The 13,972-nt window shown below is 40.8% G+C and overlaps 1 protein-coding gene across 2 annotated transcripts; it reads right to left on the reverse strand.

The window, feature by feature from the left end:
• Positions 1-4,816: 4,816 nt before the first annotated feature.
• On the reverse strand, positions 4,817-13,856 carry stau (double-stranded RNA-binding protein Staufen). 2 transcript variants are annotated; one of them, XM_070210462.1, is made up of 7 exons: positions 13,429-13,856; positions 12,603-12,865; positions 9,451-10,297; positions 8,018-9,386; positions 7,762-7,959; positions 7,313-7,692; positions 4,817-7,254 (listed from the first exon to the last, which is right to left on the reverse strand). In XM_070210462.1, the coding sequence occupies exons 2-7, from the start codon at positions 12,788-12,790 to the stop codon at positions 7,072-7,074; spliced, it is 3,165 nt and encodes a 1,054-aa protein (XP_070066563.1). In that variant the 5' UTR covers positions 12,791-12,865; positions 13,429-13,856; the 3' UTR covers positions 4,817-7,071. The 2 variants fall into 2 exon arrangements, with proteins under 2 accessions (XP_070066563.1, XP_070066562.1); XM_070210461.1 differs by having other exon boundaries at positions 7,313-7,695.
• Between the last annotated feature and the right edge of the window lie 116 nt (positions 13,857-13,972).

Here is a 13,972-nt window from a genome sequence, read left to right on the forward strand (position 1 = left end):
GACTTTCATTTTCATTGCGGAGCATCTTTCTCACGACTTGGCCAAAATGAAGAATGCGACACATAAGCGCTTTGCCCAGCATATTGCTTAAAGATACTATACAAGTATATATAAATAATTTATTAAGCGCGCTTTGCTTTCAAGGCTTTGTGGAGAGGAGAAGGAGGAGGTGTTGGTGGGCTTGGAGGGTCTGCCAAAGCCGGCGCTGACAATTTCCGCATCTCAAATGCGTTTTGAGCAGCGTGTGACCCAAATCTGAAAAGAAGAAAAAAACTAACTTTTTATAATTAAACAAAGCTCGTGCGATCAATTAAAGCAACTTAAACTGAGCTCTGCACTTGAAGTGTGGCTGTGTGTGGCTTTTGGCCCGTTGGAAGCGTTGGAAGCATTGGCTTATGGCTCGTTGGCTTTTTGGCCAATTTGATTAATGAAGTAGGTGGCGTTGGCGGTTTGTCATGTGATGCCAATAGCAAATTCACGCATATCGAATGCAAATTTGTGGTTCTTCCTCCTCGGCCAGCGTTAAACAAGCATTAAATTTGCTATTTAAGCATTTAACTAATGCCCCTGATCCACTTTTGGCCGAGCTGTTAAACAAGCGGCTCGCACACAATATTTGCCATGTCCACTATTTGTTGTTTGCGCTGACCAAACAAGCTGCCGTTGCTGCCACCAACTGTGGCAACATGCTAAATAGCACGCAGCTGGCCTATAAAAGCAGCAACACCTTCAATTAAAAAAATAAGAACAGTTCTAGCATTGTGGCCAGCATGTTGCGTCTACCTTTCCTTTGGCTGCTTGTTGCTGTGGCAGCACTCGTGTGCTTCAGCTTGCAACCTGCAGCAGCCACGCACGACGAAGAGCTGGAGGATAAGCCAAATGTGAATTATGATGCACTGTACAAGGCGTATATTGCCCTGGGCGATGCGCTCTTTGGCAACTGGACGCCTGTCCATTATGCCGAGGAGCTGGAGCGTCTCGCAGCTGATAAGGAATAGTTCAGTGACAACAACATCGATTACAGAACTTGATACATCTTGAGCTCCGGTGCTTGACTTGCGAAATAAATCCTATTATTAAGTTGCATTCTTTGGTGTCATTAATTTAACAGTGGGCGCAATTTAATTATGCACACTTCAGTTCTCATTACCATGCTTATGGCCATTCGGCCATTGTGTTTATTTATTTATTTTATTTTATTTTAATTTTAATTTTTATTCTGCTTTTGGCTTAGCTTTGTGCAGGTCTTTTGTGTGCCTTATCTATAAACATGACACTTCATATGTTTTCTTTTATTGGCTTATTTGTCATTATTCTTCTTCTACTAGCTTTATTGACAAATCCGCTGAAATAGCATATAAATTTGTACCAGACAAAATAAGAAGTAGCCAAGCTGTATATAAATATGAGACAGTCTGATGCCCTGTATTTATTTTCATTTCATTGATTTTGACAGTTTCTATATAAAATATTTGCTTATAAGAATAATTCAATTTGGATTATTTGCGATCTGTTATTTAATTAAAGGTATGTTTTAGTTATTTTTCGACTGATCGTTCCTATGCCAGCTCTATGATATAGTGGTCCAATTTTAATAAGATTTTGCATATATATAAGAACTGAGAGAAAAGTTTGCAAAGAAACAGACGAGCGGACATGGCTTTATCAAGTCATCTGTTGATGCTGATTTTGGATATATATCCATTAAACCCTCTTCAGGGATAAAATAAAATTGTGAAAATTGTTGTCAAATATCTTAATAGATTATTTTTTCTGATCTTGGCATTTATGCCATGTTTAAAGCTAGATAAGTAAAAATCACTCAAATGTATTAACATCTAGCCTGTCAAACAAACCCTGCCTCTAGGATACCCGCTTTACACACTTTACAGGTCATTTTATTCAAATAGAAGCAATCACGTGCTGCCTTAAAATAAATGAGTTTCTTATTAATATTTTGCCTGGCATCCGTCAGTTCGACACATAATTATGGCCAGACATTCGTTTTTATGCAAAATACCTTAATTTCTGTCTCTCAACGCAAATTGATATATAAATAAGCATTATGCAAGCACTTGTAACAAATTTATATTTATTTTTTTCTATATCATGTTCAATATAAATTAATCATATTGTTGATTTTGCAGCGGGAAAAAAGATTTGGCAAAATTCTACAATTGTTCGGCTTTATATGTTAAATGAGCCCCATCATTTGCTTGGGTCCATTCTGAAGTGTTTACTGTACTTCAGTTCGAAGTAATCCAATTGTTGGCACTTGAGTCGCGGCAACAAGGTATTTGTGGCATAATTCATTTATATTTTGTTCACTTTTCACCTGCGGCTAATTCTTAATTATGCGAATGCGGGCGCCTAAATTACTTTATTTATGTTTAATTTTCCTGCTTCGCTTCCTGCACATGTCTCATAATTGTTCTATAACAAACTACAATTTAAAAATAATCTATTAATTAAACAAGCCTAGCTTTATTCAACGAAAATGATTTTATTTCAGTTTTTTATAAGTTGACCTTTAAGAAATAGCCGTTTTTTTTGCTGTAACATGAAAAGAAGCAGCAGCTGGCATTTAGGAAACATGTAGAAAGATAAAAACGAGGGTCGCTCAAGACATTCCGAACATAAAAACAACTATTCGATCATTAGCCAAATTGAAGCACACGAGCGGCAACAAATATGCAAATGTGGACACATCCAACAATGCTACTGGCCATGCTATGGAGATAAATAATTCATATTCTGGTGCCGCACACGCATCTCTCAAAAGGAAGTGGAAAAAACTGGCAGCTCATTAAGCATGATTGAAAGAAATTTCAGGTTTTCACAATGATTATAATTTTGCCCCAAAAACCGTATCCAATCTAATTCAAAAGAAAACTGCAGCCAAATTGTAAATCGAATTATAAATCTTAATGTTAGCTATCCATGCATTTATTTGGCTTTCAACAAATATGCCTATCACAGACGGATTCCCACAGCCTGACACAGACGGATGGGCGTTTGCTTCTAAATGCTTGTCAAATATCAAATTCAAACTAACTTCGAGCCAGACAGGTAGATAAATCAAAAGCAAAATTAGCCAAAGTCAAAGGCAGCCCGCATCGGCAAATGTTATAATCGAAAGACAAAAAAAAATTAATAGAAGAAAAAGAGTTTCACTTTCATTCGACTCAATGGCAGCAGCATGTGCTACAAAAAAAAAAAAAAAAAAAACAAAAAATAAATTCCCATTTGGCATAAAAATTTTTGGGCAGCGCCCGAAACGAACGTTTAACATTTGGTATAAATAATTAAGAAATTATATAAGTCAGTAACAATCAGCAATAACAACAAAAATTTGGTTTAAGCTAATACTTAGCATTTGATTTTGAATTACTCTACAAGCCGAGTTGAACGTTCATTTCCGACAAAAAATTCCAAAAACCCAAAAAGCCCGAAATCCGAAACCCAATTCCCTAGCATGCTATCAAATGCCTATTACATCACAGTGCGACACACAGATACACCTATATATATATATATATATATATGTGTGTGTGTGTGTGTGTGTTACTAATGTCTTTGCCGGCGCTGACAAACACATGTTAATTTCTCATCTCGTATCGCATCTGGCCTGGGCTCTTTCACGTCTTTCACATCTTTCACTCCTCCGCCGTATTATTGATTTCTTTTGGCAAAAACACAAATTTCATAATCACACGCTGTAGCTGGCGTTGCCGCCGTCGGATTATTATCAGCGCCATAAATTAATCAACACACACACGCACACACACACACACACACAAACGTAGAAATGGACACACATTGCGCCGGCTGCGCATCTCCAGCTCGGATGCATATGCAAATGTGGGCAACGCTTTGATTTTGCCGGGTCCGCGCATCTGAAATTGGAAGCTGGAGCACGCTTGGCCCGTTACAGGCCAGCGCCCAAGTGTGCAAGTCAAAGGCATTTATTTAATTTTATGTATTTATTATGCATTTGCCACTAAAAACTTGTATTTCAATCGCTAGCCAAATGCCAGCGGAGAAAGTGAAACAAAGCGCTGCAACCGACGCGCCTACTTATAGATACTAAGTATAATATTATTGCTGCAATCGGACATGGAACCAATTGTTGCTAAATATGATATGCCAATCACCAAGAACTACCATATATTTTATTCATAGCATTTAAGCTTTAACATTGCTGCTCGAGACCCAAAACCAAAAGGCATCAATATAAACCAATAGAGAAGAGATCAGTTGTTGATTCCTAAACCCTTTAAATTTAGGCACTTCTTTTAAAGATATGTCTCTTCGATCTCGTGTAGAAATTGAAATTATTGCCCAAATATTGTGATGCTAATATAGAATGGAAGCATTTGATTGATATTCGCTACTCCTGATTCCTACGAATTCAAAGAGCTATATCCCACGCATATCAGACTGTATATGCCCACGTTATTTTAACTTTGAAAATTTCCTCATTTATTAGTCATTGCAGCCAGATACACACCATGATCTATATCACACCCAATAAACATATAAGGAATGTTGTCAAATTAACAAGCGTTAATATGTGCCCCCCCCCCCCCCCCCCCTACATCACCTCTCCCGCACAAGCACCGCCTTCGAAGCTTGTCACCAGTTTTATGGTGAATTTAGACATAATTTTCACAAATTTTTATGACAAATTACATAACGCATTTTTATTGTTGATATTAACAGGCGCCATAAATACAAGCTAAGCACTCAAAAGTAGAAAGAAAAAAAAATCAAGCTGAAATTGAAAAGCTGTCAGTTTATCAAATCAAAGGCAGTATTCAACTTTATTTGAATGTTTATTACAAGTATTACATTTTACATAGTCATATAGTTTTTAGGTATTTGTTTTCTCACGAAAGACAAGACTTTTGTTTAAATACTAACACTTTTTGTTGTTGCTGCTTCTTCTTCCGATTCTGCATCTTATTATTGTGATTGTTTTTGTTGCTTAAAATCTAATAAATGTGTGTATTTAGCTGTAGTCACAACTATATTTTTTTTTTCGTTTTGTTTTTGTTCCTTTGTCTTGTCTTAATGAACAGATTGGTTGGTTTCCTTCTTTATAAACGATTATAATGCAACATTATATATTACTTCTTATTAATTTCGTGAAGATTTTGCAAAGTGTATTCAATTAATTTGATGCGTAACATTTATTGTTCTTTTGTTTTGCAAAATCTTCTAACAAAATGAACCTTTTGAATGGGTAGTTTAGTTAGGAGGAGTTGAGGAAGTGGGGCGACGCATGCAGACAATGTGCACGATTTAAGGTATTTTATAATTATTCTTTTTTTATATTAAATATATATTTTTTTTATGTGTGTATATCAAAGATATTTATTTATGTATGTGTGTGTTTTAATACTGGATGTGTTTTTAAAAGTGTTTATATAATTCGCTTATACGTAAGGCTTTTCTTTAGTTGAATTTCGTACGTAATTTTCTTTTAATGTTTTCTTTCTTTTTAATATTTATAAATTAGGTTTTGTTCTTTTAAGTTAAAGCAATCATGCACATTGTTGCGACGAACATTGTTTACACAAAATACAATTTGACATAATGCAACTTAACGCTTAATCTGTGCTGTTTACTGGGCAAAGCAATTAAAAACTATTGTACAACAAATTTCATAACATGCAAGTGTAAATACATATATGTGTGTGTGTGTGTGTGTAATAAAGTTAAGATTTCCGAGTGTGTGTGTGTGTATGTGTTTTAAAACATAGATTAACAAAAATCAAACTGGGAGTGGAATTTAAACAACGCGTTATTCATAAAGATGCTCAGTTTTTTAGTTGGGGGTGTATGCCAAAAAACTGAACATTTACAAAATGGTTTTTAAACATTTAAATATAATTATTAACGATTATGTAAATTGTATTTTCTTCATTATAAGCCACAAGCCGATTGATATGCGACCCAACTGGGCACTTGCCACAATTCAAAGCAAATACACTTGCCACAAATTGTGGCAGCTGGAGCCGTTGGGGCTACAACAAATTTCAAACATTCACTTTGCAACCGCACAATATGCGAATGGAAATGTTGGCTGGAAATTTGTTTAGCTGCACACAATTTGTTGCTTGATCGTTGTAATTATTGTTGCTTATTAATAGATATATTAATTATAGTATTATTATATAGATTCATTATTCGACGAGTTCCATCATACATTTGACCACAAGCAGCAGCAGCAGTTCTTATGCTCCGATGATTGGCTTTCATGGCTTTGAAAAAATAAATTAAAAATTTCACAAGCGTGTGCAGGCTTCAATTTTGTTGTGTTCTAATTTCACATTTGTGAGGCAAATGCAACATGTGGCAGACAAATTTTTGTATTTATTTTTTGAAAGCGTTGCATAAGCGTCTTGGCAGCCGCATGCAGCTAATAAATATTATTAGTTACGTGTTTATAATTTGTTCATCAATTTAATTTAAGTGCCTAATGAGTGCTCGATCTAAATATACATAGACATATATATTTATATTTATCTATATATATACATATATATACATATGCATACATATAGATATATATATATATGTATATGAATATAGTATGTGATTGTGTAGAATGTGTGCAACATACTGCAACATTTTTCAACTTTTCTCTTGCTGCCATAAGGCTTTTAATTTATTCTATTGCTTATGTTTATATTTTTGTTTTAGTTGACTTGGCTCTGGGCTCTGTTCAATTCATTTCAATAATTAATTTCAACAACAAATAAATTAAAATAATAACAGCAGTTAACACAAAAATGCAAATCAACAATGCACATTGCGCACACTTGCACATAAATAAATAAATAGGTATTAACTAATAATTTGCTATTTCAAAAATTACTGTTTCTTGCATTGTTTCTTGAATATTTTCAATTTGCACACAGCTTCTAGTTTTCATTATTTCTTTCTTTCTTTCTTCTTTTTTCTTTAGTTTGATTTGTGGACGGGTGTTTTTTGCTTTTTCATTTACTTTTGCAATGCACAACAACAAAAAAATATATATAAATTGCAGTTAATTAGTTTGGCTTATTATTTCTTGGCATTGTTTAGGCCCAGTTCGCTTAAAATTTTTAGAGCATTGCGCGCCGCGGCATTTTGCGACTCCTCACAGCTTTTGCCAACGCCATGACAGATCTGCGGCGGTGTTGTGGAGAGCGTGACTATCGTAAGAAACTCATTGTGATTACCCTTGGGATAGTCCGAAAAGTTGACCTGCCATTTGAAAAGCAATTAGCTTTGATCTAATTGTATTTATATGCCAGCCACTCACCTCGAAATCCAACAATTTACTGAGATATATCAGCTGTTCTTTCATATGCACACCACCACCGCCGCCGCTACCGCCGCCACCACTAGCACCGCCGCCACCAGCACTGCTGCTGCTACCATCACCACCGCCACTGGCATTGTTGCCGCTACTGCTGGCGGGCGCGTTGCTACTGTTACTGCTGACGCCGCTTGTGTTGCTGCCCGTGGAGGTGTTTAGGCTGCTCTCGTTGGCCGCCTCATGAGCATTGGACTCGTTGTTGCTGCTGCTGTTGCGGCTACTTTTTCCCTCTGTTACGGTTGCTGTGATTATAGCTTCTTTTTTGGCTTCCTTTTCCTTAGCTGGCTCTACATTGGCTTTAACCCCCGCATCCTTTTTCTTCGCTGCTATTGAAATACAAAAAAAAAAGTTTTATATGCCACTTTTGGTCGCCTTAATGGATTCCCACTTACGTTTTTTATTTTGACGCAGTATTAAAATACCGGGCACAGGACCTGCAGGCGTCGAGACCATAGGCACATCGAGTCCGCCAGTTGACTCTATAGTTAGCCCGCCTAAAGACACAGCTGTAGCAGCAGGCAAATTGTGTTCCAAGGCATGTTCCGAGTCGCCGCCGTTTTGCTCCGTTGTTTCCAGCAGTTCGAGCAGGGCTGGAGGAAATTGAATGCAATTAGAACGAATCAATGATATGGCAAAACTTTAACTCACCCTGTGCTGCATTGCGTTTGGCCAGCTTTTTGCTGTTACCAGTGCCGCGCGCTATGCTGCCGCTGGCGGATACCTCCATGACGAACTCACGCCGCCTGGACGTCTCGTTGCCGTTCTTGGCAATTAGCTCGAAGATGGGCTCCTTTTCCTTGCGCGTTTGCTGTAATTGAATGAGTTTCGTGATGGGATTCTCGGCATCATCTAGCTCCAAAATGGTCTTCTCCTTCAAAGGCGCACTGAGACGCTTGCGTCGCTCCGGCTTGCCCAGCGGCGTGACGGTGCCGGCAGCTGACATGCCTGTGACAGCTGCCGATGCACTACCTTTGCCAGGCGTCTTCACTTTGATGCGCTTCATAGGTGTCTGTTTGGTCGGCGTGAGAGGCGGCAATTTCTGCAGCTCGGATAGCATCTTTTCGGCAGCACGTTTCTTGGACAGCTTCTTGCCATTGCCCTCACCCTCGGTCACAATCGAACCGACAATGCACGCAGTGATAAAGTTCTTCATGTGCGCTGGTCCCTCCTCGCGCAGCACCTTGAAATGCACCGTCATGTTGCGCTTGATGCCAATCTCATGCACCTGCGATATGGGCGACTTCTTGTCACCCTCATCCATAGAGTCGTCCAGCGCCTCGTCGGCTGAGCTATTCGACTGCGTCTTGAGCACCTGCAGCGCACGTGCCGCCGCATCGTGTTTGGCCTGCTGCAGTGTGCGTCCAACACCCACGAACTTTTGCTTGCCCACAAACAAGGTTATCTTGCTGGGTGTGACGGGCAGTGCGGCCGCATAGGGTCCATGCGGTCCGGCCAGCATATGCGGTCCCAGCGCTGGCGCCAGTGCATACCGCGATTGATATTTCGGCGCAAACGGTCGCTGATGACCATAGATGCCGCGCTGTGTCTGTATCGCCACATGATGATGCGGATGCATGGTCGGAGGCGGCAATACATAACCACCATTGGCATTGCGGCGCAATGCATAAGGCGGCGGCGGTGGCGGCGGCAAGCCAGCCGCTGGTGTTGGCAGCAACGGTGTAGCATATTCAGGAGGCAGCATGGCATCTGCAGGCGGCATCTGTGTTGGATCCAGCAGATAGTAGGTGCGCTGGCCCAGCTTCATGGCCAGCGCATTTAGCTCAACGGTGGGCGTAATGTGCGTGCGCGTTGAGCTGCCCTCTTCGTTTCGACGTATCTTTGGCGGCGGATGCTTGTATTTGGTCTCTTCGATGGCCTTCGAAGCGGCCAAATGTTGCGCCTTCTTGATTTTGAAACCATCTGCTGAATACTCCTCCTCGCCCAGCTTCAAAGTAACAGTAAAGGTCTTGCAATGCGCCGGACCGCGCTCGCCCGTCAAGCGATATTGATGTGTGATCTGTGGCGGCATGAGACGAATTTAATCTATATATGATGTAGCAAGAAACATTTTATTGGCTCACCTTATTGTACCTGGCCAACTCGTTGACCAGACACATGGGCGTCTTGTCTTTGGAGCCGCGCGCCGCGCTGCCATCTTCATTGGACAGCGTGCCGGCGGCATCCAATTGCTCTGCGCTGCTTGTGCAGTCCTCGTCCTGCGTTAACGTTGCCTCTTTCACTGGCTCACAGTTATCAGGCGACTCGGCAGGCGGCAGCTCAGACGCTTCATTGCTGGCAATGACTATGCTATCGCCATTGCTGCTCCTGCAGTTGCCCAAAATCCGCAATGTGCTGGGCAGAGCATGTTCCGCTGCGGCAGCTGCTGTTGCTGCTGTCGCTCCGGCAACTACAGGCGCCTCCGTAGCTGCGACAGGCAATTGGCCATTACTCTTGGCGTGACGGTAGGTGTTCTGTAGAATGGTCTTGGATGCGTGCGAATAGCTGCCGCTGCTTCCGCTGTTGTTGTTGTTGTTGTTGTTGTTGTACTTGGAAGGCTTGCCACTGCCCAGATAGTAATGCTGCTGCTTGCCGCCGCTTAGCACCGCTGGCGGCGGCGGCTGTGCCGCATAGCTGCCCAGATGTGTCATATGATGTGGCAGCTGGCCGTAACTGAGCGCTGCCGGATTCCCAGCCAGATGATTGTAGGCCTGCGGTGGTGGTGGCGGCGCTTGATTACATTTTGTTAAATGGCCATTGCTGTTGCTGTTGAGATGCTGATGTTGCTGTCGTATCTTTTGCATTTGATTGTTATTGTTGCTGTTGTTGTCGTTGTTGCTGCTGTTGTTGTGATACGCGGCATTCGATTGTGGATGCTGCTGCTGCTGCTGCGGGTGATGTTGCTGTTGTTGATGATGATGATGATTCAGGCTGCAAGTGTAAGTCAAATTGAACGGTTTTTAATAAGAGCAACAGCCTGTGCTAAACTTTTTGTTAACGATATGCATTAATTGTTGACCATAATTTTGTTATCAAAAAGATTTTCTAAACAATTTATACTGCTCTAATCTGATTACTAAAGCCTATTTACTAATTTAGTTTGCCTAACGCAGCTTTACTACATAATAAGCACAGGTGTCTGGCTTGGCGGAGAGCATTCAGCGTACTCCAAATCTATACAAAATTTCAGCAAGAAATTCAACTTTTCAGATGAGCTACGATCGTTGAAAAATGCTCAAAAATGCATAGGCTTCTATAGAAAAACATACTATGAAATGCCAATTTTTCTGTTTCTATTTATTTATTTTATGGAATCTCACAAATAAGAAACTTTCTCAACTCTCAATCCTTATTCCGCCAGAGTCCACGAATCCAAGCTAATTTATATTATATTATACAACTGAACACAAATTCAGTATTGGAATTAGAAAACCCTAAAGTCTCGTGGAATGCCATGAAATGATAAGCTTTGACTGCCGGGGCTAAGCACATAAAATGGCATATTGAGTGGCCATCGAAAACAAAAATAACAAAACACAAAAAAAGCACGGTCAGAGGCAATAGAGGTTCACCCTTTGCGCCCTGCCCCATTGTTGTTGCTGTTGTTGTTGTTGTTGTTTTTGTTACAGCGACAGACAACAGCGGTAAAGCACGAACAATAGGGATTTCTGATCCCTAACAAAGCACAAAAGCCGCATTCTCTTGCGCATCGTGTCATTTTTCGCCAACTGTCAGCTTCAATTGAGACGCACCTAACCATAGATAGATGGAGAGACAGAGAGAGCGACGGTAATTTGGGGGGGGAAAGAGGGAGGACACAACCGGGTTTAAGCTCGGAAATCCTTGCAAATCTGTGGATGACCGCGTGTTGACCAACAAATGCATGTGCTAGCCACTCGGCGAGTTAATTTGCAATCGCTAAATCTATTAAAAAAAATTGTCAGAGAGTTAAAATTAAACAAAGCTGTTCAACTGAAGAGTTCAAGTAGCTCAATTTGCATACAACTGAAGTGGATGAAAGGATGCAGATGCATAAGCAATATTGTGAAATTAGGCAAGTAAATAATTCTCTGCAAGCAAATAATTCTCGACTTGGTAAATTTTCAAATTCAAATTATTCAAAATTTTTCAATCAACACATTTGAAGGGAATTCTCCGTCTTAAAGAACACAAAACCAGGAAATAATGCAAGAATATCTTGAACTTGGATGGGAATTAGGATAGGATAGGATCGCTTTGTGCAGACATTCATTTATCATTTCCTTTCATTATCAAAGACAATTACAAAATTGATAATATGAAACACAAATCTAACTAAACGTCTTCTTACTGCTTGAATTTCATCAGCAAGATCAGGAGCTAATGCAGGTCCTTGAATTTTCACTTTATATTATTGTAGTTGATATTTAAACTTTTTAAGGGCTTCACATATCTACACACAGTTATAAAACGGTTAACTTTCGTATCTTTCGCAGCATTTAAATATAATAATAAACAATGCTGAGAACATAAAATTATTGAGCCAAAGGCGGGCTTTTACTTGTTGGCTTAGAAATCGTTGCACGTTCTTCCTGAAGGGAATTTCCTGTGCATGTGCTCACTTTGTAATGCAGAAATTGAGCATTTAGTTAGTGGAAATGCTTGCATCATCACCTGACACAAATCGTTTACATGCTTTTGCGAAATCAATGTAGAATTCAGAACGCGCTCAATGCGAGGCGATTGCGAGGCGAGGCGAAACGCGACTGCAGAGCAACTGACGGGTCGGCTAGGGCGAACAGTTTTGCTTTGGAGCTGTAGCGTAGGAAAACATCTGATCGCACAAAAGGCGACAAAACTGAGCGAAGGCAAAACAAAAAAAAAGGCAAAAAGAAAAAGAGAAACTGGCCGCAGTGCGATCCTAACGAACGTCAAGGATAATTGCAGCCGCTGCTGCTGATGTTGTTGTTGTAGCTGTTGTTGTTGTTGTTGTTGTTGTTGCTGCTGCTGCTGCAAACCCGTTATCGAGCGGAAGTCATGCTGAGCGCTAAAGAACAAAGAGCCACTGAAATTATAATTTATGAGTTGAGAAAATGGGATGATGAGTCTCACAGGCGATTGTCAGTGACAGGAATTAACATAATTGCCGCAACGTACAGAAGAGCAGAGCCTAGACACGACGCCAAGAGGGGCTAACCGTACCCATATAACCCGTAACAAGCCAACATATTGTGTCCAACTGTCGTCTATCGCTTACCGTCCGTGATCACGTTGCGGTGGCGGCGGCGCCTGTTGCTGCTGCTGCTGTGTGGCTAGGGACGCCGCTGCCGCCAGTGTGCCCAGATGTGGCTCCATGCCGGGATGCGGTGGCAGCGCAATGTGACCGTGATGATGTGCCGCGCGCAAATGTGGCGCTGTTCTCGCTGCATGCACATGATGCTGCATGATGCTCCAGACTGCGCTACTTCTGCTGCTGCTGCTGCTGCTGATGTTGTTGTTGTTGTTGTTGGCGTTGTGCAGCTGCAATTGGGTAAAGCGTTAACAATGCAAATATTTTTATTGGCTACACAATGCACACAAATGGTGTCTCTTTGTCTTGCAATTGTGCGTGTACTTTTAGTAACATGCAAAATGTACAAAAACTGCATTTGAATGCAGCCAGCGCAGCGAGGCGACGATCGGATCGAGCAGGCGACAGACATGCCTAAATCAAATTGTGACAGGCTCGGCGGGCTTGGGACTCGGACAGGCGGCAAAAGGGGCGCACGGCAAGCAACCACCGAAAGCATCAAAAGCAGAAATGTGCATTAAGAGTTTTACCCTCTCAACTTATATGGATAGCTACATGTCTTGTTGCACTTTTCTAGTTCTCAATTTTTTGTGGTTGTTTTGCTGCTGAAATTCGATAAAATGCAGCTGCATTTGCCATTTGATATAATCAGGTTCTTGACAGTTACCAATTCTTGGGCTCGCTCGTTCATCGTGCATTGAACTGTGCAGCGCGACCCCCTTAGCCGACGCCACTGTCACATATGGCATAACAGTTTCAATTTTACATTTGTATTGATGCCGCGCTCACTCACCTTAGTGTCTCCACTTCTGCTTCTTCGCGCTGGCGAATGTATTTTCGTATTCCTAGTTCGTATGCAGCAGGGCAAATGCAGCAATCAGAACGTACATTAGGCGTGCAGGCGAAATGCCCAATGTGTGTGATTGTATTTCAATTTATTGCTGACAACAAAATAACAACAGCAGCAGGCGATTATGACAATAACAAGAACAGCGAAGACGACCTCTTTTTAGTTGCGTGCCTTGAGACTCCTATTTGTATTTTATTTTTTGGCGACTTAAAGGACACTTTAGAACTACTTTAACACTTAAATTAAGTTGATGAACGTATAAAGCTAAGTTTTAACTTTATTTTAGCATTGTTATTGTTAGATATTATAATTTATTAACGTGCGGCCGTAATTTGCACTGTGGCTGTGGATGAAACTCGAAAAATAATAATGGCTTTTGGGCAAAGCGGCAAGCGGGGTGTATTACGCGTTCCAGTGTTGAAAATTCATAGTGTTGCGCGATTCAGTGATGCTTTGCTTATGTTTGTTAACAGCAAAATGTTATGTG

Source organism: Drosophila virilis, chromosome 5, assembly GCF_030788295.1.
Source record: "Drosophila virilis strain 15010-1051.87 chromosome 5, Dvir_AGI_RSII-ME, whole genome shotgun sequence".
NCBI classification, from domain to species: domain Eukaryota; kingdom Metazoa; phylum Arthropoda; class Insecta; order Diptera; family Drosophilidae; genus Drosophila; species Drosophila virilis.